The sequence below is a fragment of the Vanacampus margaritifer genome, chromosome 9 (assembly GCF_051991255.1).
Source record: "Vanacampus margaritifer isolate UIUO_Vmar chromosome 9, RoL_Vmar_1.0, whole genome shotgun sequence".
Classification (NCBI taxonomy): domain Eukaryota; kingdom Metazoa; phylum Chordata; class Actinopteri; order Syngnathiformes; family Syngnathidae; genus Vanacampus; species Vanacampus margaritifer.
Genome location: NC_135440.1, coordinates 28,408,505 through 28,426,872, shown reverse-complemented (window position 1 = coordinate 28,426,872; position 18,368 = coordinate 28,408,505). Strand labels below are relative to the sequence as shown.

Here is an 18,368-nt window from a genome sequence, read left to right as displayed (position 1 = left end):
TGCAAAGATGACAACAAGCGATGTTGACGTTCGCAGGCCGACGTTCTTTTAATGTGCTAGAAAAGCACATTTGTATGTGCAAAAATAAGACCTTGTTTGGTTGTCAATCTTTACAAGGTCAGCATTTTGTTGCATCGGAAAGACAATCGACAGCACGTCGTTTTGGGAGGCGGCGCTACGTTACGCACACGCTTGCACACGCGCGCGTGCAAAAGGTTCCTTTTTGCTTCGGTGACTTTTCAAACGCCATCAAAACAAAATACAAATCTGAAATGTTTTGGATACAAAAAGCACGAAAAAACAAGCAATTTGGAGGTACTTGCAAAAAAATCAGCATTTGCAAATAATCTCTTAGAAAAATACAATATTTGGGTTTTATGCAAGTCAAAGCAAACATTTGGACATAAAATGGATTTTTCTTGGGGGGTATGAATCAGAATGTGGATTTCACAAATTTTGGATTTACTTACTAAATTTAGAGATGCGCAAAAAAAGAATTTGGCAAAAATGGAGATTGATGGAAAAAAAGAACATTTGGAGACGCATGGAAGAGAAAACGTGCTAAAGCCGATTCCAGCGCGTGCGTGGACCAAGGAAAAGAAAGCAAGCCAATAAGACGCCATTTTGGTCCGTTCGGTTGGACTTCTGCTGGCTTGGCGCAAACGTCAAATTTTGTCACACCATCGTCTTCACTTCCTGCATTTTTGCTGCCCACCTTTATTGGCCGCCTTCTTGGCTGGCAGACACAAATCAACGTTTCTTGGACTTTTCCAGTGATGAGGATGATGAGGATGATGAAGGCTTGCGGTATGTGGTCACGCCCCATCAGATGCAAGCGGGAACACAAACATGGAAGCGGAAGTGCCAGAGGGACAAACAACAAGAAAGTCGGCCCATCGGAGAAAATTCCTTTTTTTTTTTTTTTTTTCAGCGACACAGATTTGAGAAACAAGCCAGTTGTTCCCGCTCAACACAAAAAGATCTCGACGTGGATTTGTCAGACAATTCGATGTGGAAGTTGACTGATGGGGAAGAAAGTCAAGTTCGCACAATTGCTGCAGGACAAACGCACGCCAAAAACGAATACAAACAATTGCAGTATTCAACAACAACAACAAAATTGTAAAATGTAAAATGAAATTGTACAAAACGACATTTGGTCGGGAAAAAAAAAGAAAACGACAGAAAATAAAAGAAAGTAGCATTTACTTAAAAATCAAACATTTGCTTTCAATCCAAAAAATCGACTGAAATAAGTTAAAAGAAATACATTTGGTATATTCACAATATGTATCTTTTTTTAAGACAAATGAAATGGAAGCAAAAAGCAGCGACCTTGAAATGAAAGCGACGTCAAAAGAGACTTCGTGCCAATCTCCTCCCCTTGGCCTTGATTCGCGGATACGTGGCGGCGCCGCTCTCCGATTGGCCGCCTGCGGACGCCTCGCCCACTTTGGAGCGCAGCAGGAAGTCCACGCTGGACGACGTCATGGCGTAGAAAACGTTGCCCGTGGCCGGGATCAGCAACTCTGAGGGAAGCGACAGCGCTCAGAGGAAGGACGGCAACTTTTGCACTTCAATACAAAGAGACGAAGGACGGACTCCAGCAAAGCTCTACTTTTGTCTAAATGAAGCTCCACCCCGTATCACCAGCAAAGCAACACTTTTACATTGCGTGGCAAATCCATACGTCAATATTGACATATTTGCACGACGAAGCAGAAAGCACAATTATGCAAAAAAAAAGAAGAAGAATTTTTATCAATAGAAAAGTCGTCTTACAACTTTTAGCTTTGAAAAGAAATGCAAAGAAAAAAAAGAGGATTTGGTTCGTGGTCACGACACAAAAACGCGCCTCGCTTACAATCTTCCTTCACATCAACGACGACGATCCAAAAGGCTTTCAAAAGTCGGCGTACCTTTTCCTTCAGGTAGAAGCTGAATGAGCTCGTACGCCGACGCCCGCGCCGGGTCCTGATTGTGCTTGTCCAGCGCCGCGCCGATGGCCGCCGGCGTCTTGTCGTTGCTGGTCACCTGACGGCGCATCCGCAACATCCACTTCAATTCACACACAAAAACGGCTTGGAGACGGAAAAACAAATCCTCTTTGGCTCAGGTGCGACGAGATTGCTCGCGCCTGGAGCAGACGAATGAGAGAATGCCAGAACCCACTTTTAGGTACGGGCCATTTGGCTTTGCTTTTTTTCCCTCTTCAATTTGTTTTTGTCATTTTTGGGTGTGGCGACCGACACCTGTTTTTCACGGTAAAAGTTTACGGGTGGCATTTTCCCACATAATCGCACATTGTGATTTCCCGTATGATTTGCAAAAAAAGTACGAAACGTTTGTATTTGATCGATAACTCATTTTCAACAGCAAAATGTTCATCCAAACTTTTGTCTCATTCAAGTCTGTTAGCGTGTTGCTAACTCACAGACGGGCTAACAAAAATCCACATGGATGTGACGAAAAGCGCAGCGAGCGCCCACTGACCAGAATGCTGCGGTACAAGTTGCCGTCCCGCAGGTCCATGCGGATCCTGATCACGCGCATGTCGGCTCCCGAACTCTGACCCCTGCCGCTGCCAGCGGAGGCGGAGGCGGACGGGTTGTTGCCGCAGGAGGCGGAGCGGCGGTGGGACTTGGGAGGCGTCCCGGGAGCCAGGTGGGAGGCGGCCGAGGCGTTGACGGGCGGCGGCGGCGGCGACGTGTCCACGTCCAGACACGACACCGACGGAGATCTCATGTGCTGGAAACAAAAACACACTTTTTCAGCTTGCTAATCATTTGCTTCTCCAAAGAAAAACAACATCATTTTCTTTCTTTGATGATATAGATTTTTCTAAAATAAAATTTTTGGGTCATAAAAATACAAAAAATGATCCAAAAAAAAAAAAAAAACTACACATTTTGTTCTACATACATTTTTTTCTAAACTGTATTTTGGGTCATTATCTTGATAAAAATAGACCATTGTTAAAATAAAAATGATTCCCTTTAAAGTTTTATTTAAAAAATAACCAAAAAAATATAAGAATATTTTCCTGAAACATTACAACACAAGTTGATTATATATTTTTTCCTCTCAAAAATACTAAAACCTCAAATGTTTTTGTTAAACTTTTACGTGGCAATTTCTAAAACAATGATGACATTTTTCTGGAAAAGATCAAACTTTTTTCATTTCTTTTGCTCCATTTGAGCGCTTTTGGCCTTTCGGCGGTTGCGCTTACCTTGGTGAGTTTGGAGAGCAGGCTGTTGACGGGCGACGGCGAGTCCAAGATGGCGGCGGCGGCGGCGGCGGCGGCCAGGCTGCCGCTGGAGCCACTTAAACTGCACGCAAGCGACACGAGCGTCAAAACGCGTCAGAACAAAACCGCGTTGTTGTTTCGGCGGGCTCACTCGGGGCACTGCGTGATGACGAGCGTCGGCGCGGCAACTTCGCAAGGCGCTTCCATCTCATTGGACAGTCTGTAACTAAACGCACAACAAGATGCCTTCGGACCTCATTGGAGATAAAACACACCATATTGAAACACGTTTCATCAAGAAAGTTGTGCTTTTTGTGTGTGTGAGGAAAAGGGGCCTAAAAATGGTGGGAGTAAAGTTGCGTGGTTTTGCGGGAAGAGTTGAATCATTTCTGCCCAAAAACGTGAGAATTGCTTTTCATTTCTCAAGACAAAGCATCAAAAGGCAACTTTTTGAGATGCAAGACGTGAAGATGTACTTGCAGATGTTGAGGATGACGTCATCAAGTTCACCTTTGCTCGTCGGTGAGCGCGGGAACGCTGCGGTACCAACGCAAGAAGGCCTCGTCGGGGGCCAGAAGGCAGTTTTTGCACGACGACTGCAGCAGGCGGATTTGAGCTAAAACCTCAAATTCCTGACGAAGGACAAAAAGGAAAAAAGAAAGAAAGATCTCGTCAGCCTGCACATGCAAAAGTTCTCAGACGGACTCAATTTCATCTTTTTGTGATCCCCTAACGAGCTAACGAGCTAACGAGCGAGCGGACGCGTGTTGCGCGTGCGGACGTCAAGCTGTGAAATTGTGTCAATGCGGACTCACCCGGCGCCGCTTGTCAAAGTTGATGAAGCCGTTCTGCAACAAGACAAGAAGGTCCACACGCGTCAGCAAAAGACCAAGAAGAAGCGCCACGGGACAAACCCACCTCCAGCCGGTCCTTGACGGCCGTGTCCAGCATGGTCAGGTCGGTGAGGAACAGGCCCAGGTAAGGAACCGTGCCCTGGCAAGCGCCCCACTGACCCAAGCGCGACCACAAACGGGACAAAAAGAAAAAGAAACAGGCCGAGCTCAATGCTAACCAACAGCGCAAAATGCCCGACAAATGCTAGCGGTTAGCATGAGTAGCGCATTGGCCGCCCCCATTTGGACTCACCCTGACGTCGTGTTGGTTGGCGATGCCGTCGTCCAGGTTGGCGTGCTTGGATGTGCCTTCCTACACAAAACACAAAAAGGGTCCCTCAGAAATAATAGACAAATTGTGATTGCACAAAAAGTGATTTATTTTTTTTTTTTACGACGAGTCCACTTTTGAAGGAAATGCCATGAAAGCATTCAAGGTTGCTGTGCCAACCTTGGCCACCTGGGGGCAGTAGAAGACAGACAGACAAACGAGCAGCTATAATATTGAGTGAGACGCCTCAACTGCATCCAGGTCATCTAGTGGTTCTATGCAGAGGATGAAGAATATGCCCACACAACACACAGCATATGTGAAAGCATCAAAGCGGCTCATCACCTCCTTAAGCAACTCTCGGCTCTGCGAGTGGTTGTCCTTGTCGGAGAAGATCTCGCACAAGTCCTCGTACTTCCTCAGCACCTCCCTGGAACAACAACAACACACACACCGCCATTTGACATCATGTATTATTTGATTTTTATTTTAAAATATGAAACAAAGAGAATGCCAAATCATATACGTTCATTTTTATCTTCATTTCGTTGATGTTAGCCCCCCAAAATCTCAATCTAAATAAAAACGAATATCATCGTTATACTGTAGGCTACACATATATTTTGAAACGTGGTTTTAAAATAAAAATTACTAAATAAAAAATACTCATGTTGTTGACCTTAAGCCCCAAAATCTCATTCTAAATAAAATACATTTGATGAAGTATTAAGAATAAAAGACAATTTCAAAACCACACCTGATCAATTACTTGTGCTAATAAGAAGCAACAACAATAAATTCATCCAAAAATATTTGAATGAGTTTCCTAGCTAGTCAAAATAAAAATATATACTTTTGTATATTTTAAGAATTGAAAGCAAAAGTGGAGATGAAAGTTGGACTGGGGGAATAAATGAAGACATCAATGGACACTTGTGACATATGAACTCATTTGCTCCCAAGAACGTACAAATACGTTCTATTTGAAAGGTCCCAGAGACATATTTATACGTTTTTTTTTATGCTAGAGCCATCAGAAGACTTTGCTGCAGCCTCTGCAAAGAACGGTTGAAGAAATGGTAGTTATTACACAAACGGCCAGCAGGTGGCAGCAGAGTATAAGAGATCAACCAGGACCATGTTGGAAAAAAGCTCTTTCAAAATAGATTTGTCAATCCCGATGAAACTTTGCTATATTCTAATGCTAATTGCTGCAAAACGGAAACAGATAGAAATATACTATTTTTTTTCCTGATGAAAGACGAGACTCTCATCTTTCTTTTGGACGCTTTCATATTTTTTTTTTATAGCAATAGAACATAGTATTCTGTGCAATATGAGTCCAAATCCAGTGACACAGCCGGGAGCGAAGGAGGCTGCTTCAGTCAAAATGGCTGAGCGTGAACGACAATATCAGTTGGTGTGGCTAGCTTTCAAGCAGCAGGGGGCGCTATTGTCAGCGTCACCAGGTGCGCGCTGGTACCTGTCCATGTCCTGCCAGGTCCTCCTGAGGCGGTGGATGGGGTTGCTTTGTAGGGCCGACACGATGGCGTACAGCGAGGAGAAGTTCTTCTGGAGGCGGCACGCCTGCCAAAGCGCAAAACACGCACACGCATGAAACGCAGACGTACGTGCGCACGTACGTGCAGCGCGCGCGCTCACCTGGGCCACGGCGATCCACTTGTCCAGCAGTCTGGCCGTGCGGCGGCCGCCGGCGCTCAGGCACGAGGCCAGCACGGCGTTGGCCAGACGGTTGAACTGGCGGACGGTGGCTCGCACCGAGCGACACGCGCCCTCGCGACCTTTCTTGTCGCGCTGCGACCACAGCGAGCCCAGGCAGTGGTACGGGACCAGACGCACAAACAGATGCTGACGCACGCACACACGCACATTTGAAGTCGGGACGCCACTTTTCAGTCGCATTCACATTTCAAACTCATTGCAAGTGAATTGCTTTCAAAACGCGGACGCTAATTTTGACTGCAAATCAACATCCGCCTCGACGAATCCGTATCGGCCCTGAAAACCGGCCCTGAAAATGACAACAAATGGTTTCGCTCTAGAAAAAAGACCCCAAAACCAATAAAAAGTAGTAAGACGACTAGAACATCTCGACGCAAATTGAAAACTGACGTCAGTCTTTGTCTTCCTTTGATCTCACAAGCGAGCTGCTTTGGACTCGGGTGCGAGGTCAAAGCAAGACGGACGGCGCGAGAGCGACTCACGCGTGCGGCTCAACCAATCACATCGCACCAAAGACATCGAGTCCACCCACCGTCTCGATGCGGGTCAGCTGCTCGGCAACCACGGTCGACGGGAAGCCCAGAATGGCGGCCGCCTCGAACCGGCACGCATCCGGAGATGACGACGGCCTGCCGGGGCTCGGGGTCACATCTGCCGGCGTGGCAACGACATTCCTTTCATTGCTTTGTTTTTCTTGACTCGCAACCGAACCCCGTCCCATTCATCGGCGTCCCCGCCCACAACCTGGATGGTCGTCATCGGGTAGCAGGGCTTTCTCGCTGAGCTCTTCGGCCACGCGCAGGATGCGAGCGCGAAGGTCGGCGGTGGACGGTGTGTCCCGAGGAAGAAGCGGCGCCAGTCGCAGCAGGCGCGAAGGTTCCTTCAGGCCGCGGAAATCCTCGGGGTACTCGGACAGCCACGTGCCGAAAACCGAGCACACGGCCCTGCGGGAGGGGGGGGCAGGCCACAACATTAGGGACACCGGCGCAACCACATAAAAACTTTCATGGGAGAGAGATTCAATTTGCTCGTTTATGCTCAAAATACAAATAACGGGGGGGGGGTTGACATTATTTGTATATTTAAACAAATATGTTCAACGAAAAAATGCTGCTAGCTTCATGCTAACATATAATGTTGAACATCGTAGATGAGTTGACTGAAGCTAGCATGCTACTGCTTTGCCACTTCTTCTTGCTGTTTATTATGCGCAATGTTGAGCTCAGTGTTGCCACACAGTATGTTGTGGTACAACGTGGTACTACACCAAGGGTCCATAACTGTAAATTGCAACTTACAGGGGAACATCGGAGTACACCGCTAGATGTAAACACCAAAATATATTACAAACTTCAACTAGCTGAAGTGTGGCGTCAAGTGAGACTCTCTCTGGCGTCAAACGCGCGGCGACCTGTTGAAGGATTTCCTGCGCTGGCTGTTGTCGGCGTCGCCAGGCGGCCGCTCCAACCTACGGCGGCGAGCAAACATTGTGAGTGAGGCGGCGGCGCCCTCCCGCATCCTCGCGGAAACAAAATCATGACCTTATTTTTTTTTTCTTTTTTCACTACCTGTCGGTCAGCACGTCCAACACTCGCTGCGTGGACGTGAAGGAGCGATAGGTCGCCAGGAAGATGGTGACGAAGGACGGGTCGCCGAGAGCGAAGGAGCGCAACAGGTGCAGCGTCAGCTTCTCCTCCGTGCCCGCCTTCACACACTGGCGGCGGGAAAGGCACGACTGCGTCGCCACGGCGACGGCAAAACAACACACACAAAGTTCAATGCCAGCACCGTGCAAATCACCTCTCTCACATTCACACAATGACGACGCTCTCACACTTTTATTTTGTTCACACTCTCACGCAACAATGACAAAATGCTCTCACACGCACATGTTTTCTTGTGCTCTCACACAATTCTCCCTCACATGCAACTGAAATGATCTCACACGCTCATTTCTCTGAAATATTTCCACATGGAAATGCTCTCATACGCATAATGAAACAACACACATCCAAGTCAACGATGTCATCTTACAGTGGGAGAGCCTGGCACTTGTTTGACCACCACCGTGTAGATGAGTCCGTCCTCTTCCTCCTCCACAACTGTGGACTACACACGCACGCACGCACGCACGCACGCACGCACGCGTTTTGTCAAAACAAGTTGATTGCTAACCGTTAGTTAGCATGTGTCCAGCCCTCCTGAGGGAAATCGTTTTCAACATGGCTCTGCAAGCTTTTTAAAAGGGACAGCTACTTCTTGGCTACACACTTCCTGACCCCACCCCCCCCAAAAAAAAAACAAATGAATATTCATGTATGTGAAAATGATGACCATGTCAATGACTTCTCACAATAATTAAGAAACACCAAATGTTTACAAATCCTTGCCAATGTTTGCACTTTCAAAAGAGTCCCCGGAAATCATCATGTCCCATATTTTGTGACCAGGTCGGCGGGTGCTTGCCTCTTTGACACACTTTTTCTACATTCATTTGGTCAATCAACACCACCAGCTTGATTGAGGTTGCGTGTTGCGCGGATGCAGGAAATAAGCTACATTTGATACAAAAAACAAACAAACAGGCAGGACATCAAAAGATACGCTCCTTCTTGCCGCACCCCCTTTTTTTTTTTTTAAACTGTAGTTATGTTCTATTATTGTTTGACAGCCAATAAAAAAAACTGATTAAAAGGCGAGTGTGCGTGCGTTCACCAGATCGAGAGGACAGTACCACGTGGTGGTCTTCGTGGGCGTCGACTCCACCTGAGACACAAAACGCAATCAGCCAGCGCGTCCGCCACGCATACGTGCACATGACATGACGTAAGGTTGACGCCTCCTCACGTTGGGTGAAGCGCAGAATATCATCACAAACCTCATCTTTTTTGTCATCTTGCAAAATAAGCAAACTCAACGTGTTCCCTTTTAATTCATTGCAATTCATAATCACTCCAGGAAATATTCAGCCATTGGATGGCAAAGTTTGAGTCTGATTGGCCAAATTCGGATCAAAGCGTACAAAAATGATGTCTTTGCAATAAGCGCATTGCATGCGCCAACATGACAACATCAATATTTGTATTCACCATGCATACCAGCACCCGCACACGCCGTTGCACCGTTTGATCAAAAAGGCCACAAGACGTTGTTGGAGCTCGTTTTCAATTTTCTGACCGAAACGTCACATGTTCTTGGCATGTCAGCAAACTTTTACGCAGCAGGTTCGATGCAAGCAGGTTGCGTTTTGTCGTGTTTGTTTTGACTTTGTTTGCAAATGTCAACTGAGGAATGCGGACAGTCAGAAAGCGGGCCGGGTGCGAGCATGCCGCGCATTGTGGCGGCTCAATGTCATGTTCAGCGCTATAAACGCGTGACGCTAGCGTGTAGCAGCCGGCTGGAAGGGCGTGCGTGCGTGCGTGCGTGCGTGCGTGCGTGCGTGCGTGCGTGCGACTCCAGTAAACACAAGTTGGCCAAGAGCTGCCAAGCATTTTGACAGACGCTTCCTGTCCAAGGCGGCGGCGGCTGTCAGACAACGTCAGAAGACGTCGTCGCTAACAAGACACAAATCCGCACCAGAGTCTTTTTTTTCTTTCATTTTGTGCCGCTCGTGAGCACGACGCAAAGCTGACTTTGCCAACCTGCGTTTCCTGCTGCTGAGTCAACAGCGAGCAGCGCCTTAACGACACTCAAACAAACAGACAACAAGCAGCTGCCGTTTGAATGACGACGATCAGCCATCAGGCGGCAAACGCACGTTAGCCTCCGCGAGCTAGCCACCTCGTCAGCAACAAAGGTGAGAGGACAAGATGGCGGCAGAAGCGCAAGAGGACGGACGCATGGAAGCTTCAAAGGCCGGCGCGTGAAAAGCGGACGCAACAATTGAGTGGCACTCACTTGCGATGCTCGCCGTGTGGCCGGCGGGCCGTCTTGTGACCTGCCCTCATGTGACCTTTAGCCTATGCTTCCTCGCAAACGAGACCCTCCAATTGAGCAAAGGTCAAGCAGGCCTCCCACATTTGCATGTCAGACGACAGGAAAACACGCTTTTCCACTCACCGCTTGTGCGCAAACGACACTTTTTGGGATTGGGCCCCTCCCGTCAAATGAGACCGCACGCGCACGCACGCGCACACACACACGTGGAGACACCACAGACCTTGTGTCTGGCAAGCCCAGACAGGAAGCAGCAGCGTAGCTTCCGGCCGGTTTTCAAAATGGAGGAGCTCTTTCCATTTGCGCGCTCGCTCGTCCCTCTCATGCGTCCCAACAAAGCGCCGGCCGACAATTCCGATCACGCCGACGACACGCTCCGTTTGGACTCCGCTTCGCTCACCTGAGGCAAAGGCCCCCGCCTGCACTTGCACCCAATCCTGCCCCCACCTGCCTGCGTCAGCCAGCCTGGCCACACCCCTTCGACACACGCGCACGCGCACACACAAAGAGTAGGGCTGCCAAATCAAATAACTCAGTTTAGTGAAACAACAGTCGAGAACAAATGTTCTAGTTGCCTTTTTCTGCCACCAAACAGACATTTGTTGCAGTGTTGAAGAGGAATGAGTAATGATGATGATGATGATTTAATTCGGATCATACGCAGCTTCCCTGAAAGAGGCGCCGTGCCGTAAAGTCCAAGTTCATCACTTAACCAGTGGGGGGCAGCAATTCACTTAACATGCCAGAAATCAAGAAGAAGAAGTTGCTGGAGCACATCACAATTGACACAAAAGACAATTCTATCTATTGAAGTGGACGTGGATTTCCTCCCCCGGATTTTGTAGCGCCCCCTTGAGGCCGGTGTGGGTGCTCTTAGCATTTGTCCTATTTTGGAGCCAAAGCATACAAACGTCGACAAGCAAATAAATCCACGATGAGGCTGCGTAGCGAGTGTTTCAAACACGCATGCAAGCCAAGCAGAGGACTGTACAAACAAACAAAGAAAAAGGCTGCGGGTTATTTCCACAACAATGGCCCGTCTCTTCTTTCTCCTGCACTCTTTTTTTCTTTCTTTCTTTGTGTCGGCGAGAAACCGGTTTTGCCCGATGACACCATTCGACACAAACGGGCTGCGACTGCCAACTCCCACCTGGATGTCAAAACGTTAGCCTGCTCCTTGTTAGCCTTGTAAGCTAGCTAATCAATTCATCATTCTCCAACAAAGTATATTGATAGCTGGCCGCTCAAGTTGATTGATTCAAATGTTGATGAAAAACGCCGATTGGGTGAAGGATTCCAAAAAAAGCAAGAAAAGTAAAAGAGTAATAAAACGCTGTGGGAAAACCGACCGAATTTGATTCACATCTAGCAAGCGAGTGTATTTTTGTTCTCCCGTGGGTTCACGCAAAGCAGCGATTGCGCAACATCATTGATGGCAGCCTTTGACGCGTCGGCCGCAAGCGTCGCCAAACGTCGCCAAACGTCGGCCGCTTCCCGATGGAGCCGACGTTGGTCAATGTGCCGATTGCAGCTTTGAGTTGGCCCGGAGCAGGAAGTGCAAAACAAACACAGGAAGTGGGACTTGCTTGCTTGCCCGCCCACCCGCCTTCTTCCATTCCGCTCGTCAACACAGCAACATACATGACACATGCTTACGCCACATGCTACCCAACACATCATCATGGCGGACGTTCACACAATGAAAAGCTTTTCAATTCCAAAGTGGCCTTGGAGCCCAAAAGTTGTCTTGGTCATGCTAATAGTTTCGCTGCACAAAAACGAAATCTGATGTGGACCAGCAAAAGCCCACAAACCAAAAGTTGTAAAAAACCTCTTTGGAGGTTAATCAACGCGTGCGTGTTTGTTTCCAAGCAGGCAAAAGCTCTTCCTTCCTCCCGTGCGTCCCTCCTGCTGCTCTTGCCAAACTTTGATGAAGCAAGCGACCTTCGGCAGGCTGCATAGGTGGGGGCTCTCCGGGACCCAACTTGAGCACCCCTGGATTAGGGGATGTCATTAATGTTTGTCAACTGTGGGCATGTGAAGCCTTTTGAGACTCATGTGAGATTAAGGCCTATAGAATAAAAAAAAAAAAAAAGTTACTAATGGGCTTGAAAGAGTCCGCACCGCACGGCCATGAAAAACGTGGCAAAGTTCTGCAAATGGACAATTCAATGCACATTTTCTATTTCAAGTAACCACGTAGGAAACACAAGTTAGCTTCATGCTAACAAACAATACAAAATGCCATAGATAGGTTTACAGATTCGATTTGGTGGCCATTTAAAGTAGCCGACAGACGCTAGCAAAACGATGAAAATCACTTCAAGAAGTTGCGAAAGTCTTCTTCATTTTGGACCTTCATGACTGTACTATACTGCCCCCAGTGGCCAAATCACACACCCCAGAAGCAGCCGCAATGAATTCATCCTGATGCATGAAGTGCTTACTTATTTACATTACAAGAATTTTTTTTCATCAGGTAGAATATTACGGAGTGCTACTTTCCTCCTGAAGACACGTGAGCGTTAGACAACAAATGTTGGCAGTAGAACAACGAGAGCCGCTTTCGCACTTGCCCGACATCGTCATTCAAGTCCAGCAAGCGCTCGTATCGGATTCCGTTTTGAAAGCCGATGCCGCCGTCAAGCGAGCCGTCGGCCGCATTCATAATTCAGCACGCCGCCGGAGCGCGGCGAGCAAAGTGAGGCTGCTTGCGGGGCTGCCCCGAGGCCCGCGCGGGCCCGCGCTGCGGAGCCATCAACGTCGACCAAACGAGCTCGCGGCCGGAAAACTCACTTTCAAGGTGCATGTGGCGCGGCGCCGTCTTTGAAAAAAGCTCCAATTTCATCATTGTGGGTTTAATAAAGTTGATCTCATCTTAAAACTGCTGCAACAGAGTGTGTGGGTGGTAGTATTCATGGTGAGCAGGGAGCTAATAATGAAAGGAGCTGGGGGGGTTCTGCTCATCAACATATTTATTTTTAAAATGTGTTTAAAATGAATTCATTGGTTAACAAATAAAAGCAATTACTCAAATAAACCATTTGAAATGTGTATGAAATAATTGGCCAATTATAATCACATTCATTGAAAATGAATTTCTGTGATCCAAATCAACTAATTGACTCTTTTTCCATCATTTTTTTTAACCTCATTTCAAAATGATGTGCTCCATCTTTGTCTTGTAAAACTTGACTTGTCAACTTCATCATCATCATCATCATCGTCATCGTCGTCAGGCAGGTAAATATTAACAGAGTTGAAAGGTTGTGAGACGTTTACAGCTGCAGTCGAGCTTTTCACTTCCTGGTTTGGCATTTTGCATATTTAGCCGTCAGGGAGGAAAATGAAATATTTTGGAATATTTTCAAGCCGTCTTGCTCCATTTGGATCATTTGTGACAAGCTCCTTCGCGACGCCTAAAATCCCGGAACGGCAACTCACCTGCAGGGTGCGCTGCGGGTGGGCGAGGCCCGGCGACGGCTTGCCGCAGAGAGGCCGGTAAGCGACGAGTGGCGCCACGCTGGACTCGGAGCCCGGCAGGTCGTGGCCGCCCGCTCGCAGGTGACGGGGCAGCATGCCGACAAACGCAGCTGCTGAGCACACAGATGCAAAAAGGTCACACGGGCATTCCAAGGCTTCGGGTCGAGGCAAAGATTGGTCTCGGGGACGGCGCGCATTTCATTTCGGTCCCGTGTCCGCACGCAGACAAACACAAAGTCAATCAAAGATCCTCGTTGAAGAGCCACGCTTTGCCGCCTGCCACGCTTTGCCAAATGCGATGACTCAATTCTTCAGGATTTCTGCTGAGGAAAGTTGAACAAATCGTGTTGTTCCCGATGACATTTGTGCATTGAAGTCTTTATTATACTTTCTGAAGTATTTCTAATCTTGACGATTTTTTTTCTGAATTAAAAAGGGACGTTTTATTTGGAGTCAACGCTAAGATATTCTTTTTCCGTCTGCTTTCATGGAAAAACGACAGTAGAGAAATCAGAGGCTGACAATCAAAAGATTGAGTCCATTTCAAGTCCCTAAACAACGATCAAAATACGAATTCCATTCTTTTGATCGTTCATTAGTTGCCAATGAAGCGATTCATTCTTGCACTTTGAGTTATATTCAACTAGGAAGTACATTTGTATGGATTTCAAATATTTAAGCGGGCTTTTAATCTTACTTTTACGCGTTGCATTTGAATTTGCCAGATTTGTAACTCATTGATTGGCAGCCATTTTGACGGAAGCAACCCCCTTCGCTCCTGGTCGTTTGACTGGATTTGGACTGATTTTGCAAGGCCCACACAAAATTGTGTTCTATTGCTGTCGAAACATGGAGGCTAGCAAAAGAAAGATGAGAGTCTTCTTCTTCTTTCATCAGGAAAGAAAGTATATTTCTACCGGTTTCCATTTCGCAGCAATTAGCATTCGAATATAGCGAAGTTTCATCATTATTCACAAATCTGGTTTAAACAGCTTTTTTGCAAAATGGCCCTGGTTGATCTCTTACACTCTGCTGCCACCTGCTGGTCGTTTTTTGTAATAACTGCCCTTGCTTCGTGCATTCTCTTCAGTTCAGAGGCGGCATCAAAGCCTTCTGGATGCTCTAGCATTAAAAAAACTGAAGAAAAACGTTGAATCCAGGCAAGCGTTTTGCTCCATTTTTTTTTCTTCTTGTATTCAGAAAATGTTCCAAAATGAGTTCAGTTCAGTTGTGCTTGCCGGCGAATGAAGCATCGACGGCATCTCGTCTCCCGACTTTCCATTGGGTGTTTTTTTTTTGTTTTTGGGTCCCACCCGCATTTCCACTTGCTGCAGCCGCCACCGGCCACGTGCACGCCTGGAAGCCCGCCAGCCCGCCAGCCCGCCCGACCGCCCGCCGGTCGCTCGCTACGTCGGTTGCTCGTCCTGCCATGAATGGCCGCTATTCATTTGGGCCAAGCGGCTCCCACGTGACTCAACGTGCGCACACAAGGCAGCAAGTTGAGGGAGAGCACGTCATCCAACTTGTTGCATTTCAACGTAAACTCGCTATTAGGCTTTTCGGTTTTTTTATGTCGTCACCATTTTTTTAGATTGTTTTTCAATTTCCAGTTCAAAAGCAGCTTTAAAGACAAACGTTAACATTTCATCAACTTATGAAGCATATTTGAAAACAAAATGAAACCGATGGACATTGAAAAATAGCAAAATTATTTGTATTCATTAATACTATGAATGTAGAAGAATATAACACAACAGTCAATTTGTTGACGGTCTCGAGTGTTTTACACGAGAGTGCAAGCAAATAAACACATTCAAATGTCAACATTTTCATTTTGGAGTTGCGATGCGACATGATTGCAACTCGCAAACCATTGGCTGACGTCTGATCCAGGACATTTGCTCACACCGGAATCGACCCAAAATTGATCACGATCACCAATTTCCATCCCATTTTTCTCACGTCAAATGGGGCGTCATTACATCGACACAAGGTCGAAGCAGGCCCAAAAAGGCGAAGCAAAAAGGTCACCTTATGATGGAAAACGGTTTCCTCCTCAATCCTGGTCCTCGGGGGCCGCAGTCCTGCAGATTTGAGATGTTTGCGTCCTCCAACACGCCTGATTCTAAATATCAGGATCACTACCAGGCTTCTGCAGGGCTCGCTGATAAGCGGATGATATGAATCAGGTGTGTCGGAAGACGCAAACATTGAAAGCCTGCAGGACTCAGGCTCTCGAGGAAGCCTGACGTTCATGAGCTGAGTTTGTATCTTAAAATCTCGCAAGCATAGTCACTCGTATCTCAAGGCAGCGCAACTGTCGTGCAAGCTGTTTTTTTTTTTTGCGGGACACTTGCTGTTGCTAGGAATTCCTTTTCCAAGTCGTTTTAGCGCACGCTCACCTGACCTCGTCAGTCTGACGTGACAAGAAACGTGTTGAAAAAAGGAAGAGGTCATGGGAAAAAAAGGAGAGTGCGAGAGTAGGAGGAAGCGAGCAAGGAAGCGAGCAAGCAGTCTAAAGAGCTCAACTTACAACATGTGCGGCCCCGCTCGGCCTCACCGGCAGCCGCTGGAAGCGATTCCTCCCCGACTGAGAGTCGCGCCCATCCGGAACTGGAGGCACTCGGTGTCGGTTAGGGAAGAGAGGGAAGGTGGGGGCGGGGTTTGCTCGCTCGGGGGTGAGGGGCGTCGTCGTTCGTCTCTCCCCGCCTGCCTGCCAAGCCGCCCTTCGTCCGTCCGCTATCTGCGCCTGCGAACAGCTGATAGGCGACCAACAACTGACTGACTCGCTCGGGCTTCCTCTCTTCCTCCCTCCCTCCCTCCCTCTCTCGCTCGCTCGCCCGCCCCGTGTGACGTCACCGCTGCTAGCAACAGCGTCGCCCTCTACCAAGCAAGCAAACACCAGGGGGCGCTACCACATTCATGGTGACTGGCAGGCATCAAGAATCGCAAGATTCAGGATAAAGAAAAGAAAAGAAAAGAAGGAAAAAAAAAAGACTTCTACTTTGGCTTTCCTCTGGAAACACTCAACAGGTTCTTTGTATTCATCTCACTTTGGGTTACTCCATATTGGAATCAGTAGCCTATTTACAGAAGCCAATTGCATTCGCTTGGGGAAAAAAAATCACATTTTTCTGATTACTTACTTTTTTCTTTTTTACAATTTTGTTGTCTTTGAATATTTTTTTCTTTTTAGTATTTGTTTCTGTTATTATTATTATTATTATCATCGTCATCATCATTTTGTTTCTTTTTGGATGTTTTTCTTTTCTTCTGAATATTTCTTTCTAATAGTCTCAGTATTTTTATTCTTTCCTGAATATTTGTTTTCTGTTTATCAGAATGAAAATAGAAAAAATCAATTAAATAAAACAAAACAAAAAACTTAGGAAAAAAATAGAAAAACAAGAGTGTTGTTTTTGTTTTTCCAAATGAATGCAATCCGCTTCCATACCCATTGAAAGAAATGACAAAAAATAAAACTGGGCAACACAGTGTGCTATGTGGTTAGCGTGTCTACTCCACAGTTGAGAGGTTCTGGGTTCAAATCATGCATGGATTTTCTCTAGGTACACTGACTGGCTTCTTCCAGGGGGGAAACGACGTTTGACATTAAAAAGACAAGGTAACACAGTCCACTAGTGGTTTGCACGAGCGCCTCACAGTTGAGAGGTTCTAGGTTCGAATTTTGCATTGTTTTTCAAAGGCCTACTTCAAAAAAGGGCAGCATGGTTAGCTTGTCTATCTTGCTAATGTGCACGAGACAACCATGAAAATGTGTGAAGCAAGTCAGATGAACTCGAGATCATTTGCTTCCTTGTCATCTCGCTCGTGTTGGGAAATTCGAACTTTGTCATCGATTCGTTTTGCTGACAATTGCGCACATTGCTGATCCGCAGTGCACACAAGCTCCTGCTATTTCAACACGGGTGTGTAGACTTTTGTGTGTAGGCCAGAAGACACCCTTTGAACAACAGGAGACAATGGATGACCAAATTGTGGTCAGCGTTTGTTTTGACAACTCCTGCTACCAAAATGAAAAAGGAGCCGGAAGTTGCCGTGTCTGCTCTTTTTCTTACTTGTTTACAGTCGTCACTTGTACTCCACTGACAACCAAGCTAGCAATAGCATTAGCCAACGTTGTAGCACAAGCCCACTGATACCAAAACACTCATATACAAAAGAAGACAAGGCATACGACCAAGTTTGCTTTGGGTCTTGTGTGACGCAAGAAGCAAAATGAGAAACAACAAGCGAGGCCTTTAATTGTCCCACGGGCAGAAATCAACGTTTCCACTTGAAGCCCTCAAAAGTGCCACTCATGTTGGTCATGATCGTCATGTGTTAGTTAAGTTCAAAGAAAAACGGCAGCTATTGTGTTAAGAAAGAAAAATAAAGAGAAAGAAAGAAAGAGAAAGAAAGAGAAAGAAAGAAAGAAAGAGAGAGAAAGAGAAAGAAAGAAAAAGAAAGAGAAAGAGAAAGAAAGAAAGAAAGAGAAAGAAAGAAAAATAAAGAGAAAGAAAGAAAGAAAGAAAAATAAAGAGAAAGAAAGAAAAAGAAAGAGAAAGAAAGAAAAATAAAGAGAAAGAAAGAAAAAGAAAGAGAAAGAAAGAAAAATAAAGAGAAAGAAAGAAAGAAAAATAAAGAGAAAGAAAGAAAAAGAAAGAGAAAGAAAGAAAAAGAAAGACAAAGAAAGAAAAAGAAAGAGAAAGAAAGAAAGAAAGAGAAAGAAAGAAAGAAAAATAAAGAGAAAGAAAGAAAGAGAAAGAAAGAGAAAGAAAGAAAGAAAGAG

General features: G+C 46.4%; 1 protein-coding gene across 8 annotated transcripts; it reads right to left on the bottom strand.

Annotated features, from left to right (window-relative positions):
• Nucleotides 1-23: 23 nt before the first annotated feature.
• Nucleotides 24-16,380, bottom strand: rgl2 (ral guanine nucleotide dissociation stimulator-like 2). 8 transcript variants are annotated; one of them, XM_077574660.1, is made up of 20 exons: nt 16,110-16,380; nt 13,538-13,689; nt 8,873-8,923; nt 8,192-8,266; nt 7,726-7,892; nt 7,569-7,625; nt 6,902-7,101; nt 6,690-6,808; nt 6,077-6,283; nt 5,898-6,001; nt 4,760-4,844; nt 4,397-4,456; nt 4,169-4,258; nt 4,066-4,098; nt 3,761-3,882; nt 3,402-3,476; nt 3,233-3,332; nt 2,494-2,748; nt 1,920-2,058; nt 24-1,529 (listed from the first exon to the last, which is right to left on the bottom strand). In XM_077574660.1, exons 2-20 carry the CDS (start codon nt 13,670-13,672, stop codon nt 1,354-1,356), a joined length of 2,250 nt encoding a protein of 749 aa, XP_077430786.1. In that variant the 5' UTR covers nt 13,673-13,689; nt 16,110-16,380; the 3' UTR covers nt 24-1,353. The 8 variants fall into 8 exon arrangements, with proteins under 8 accessions (XP_077430786.1, XP_077430788.1, XP_077430787.1 ...); XM_077574662.1 differs by having other exon boundaries at nt 1,920-2,034; XM_077574661.1 differs by having other exon boundaries at nt 13,538-13,686.
• Nucleotides 16,381-18,368: the final 1,988 nt, after the last annotated feature.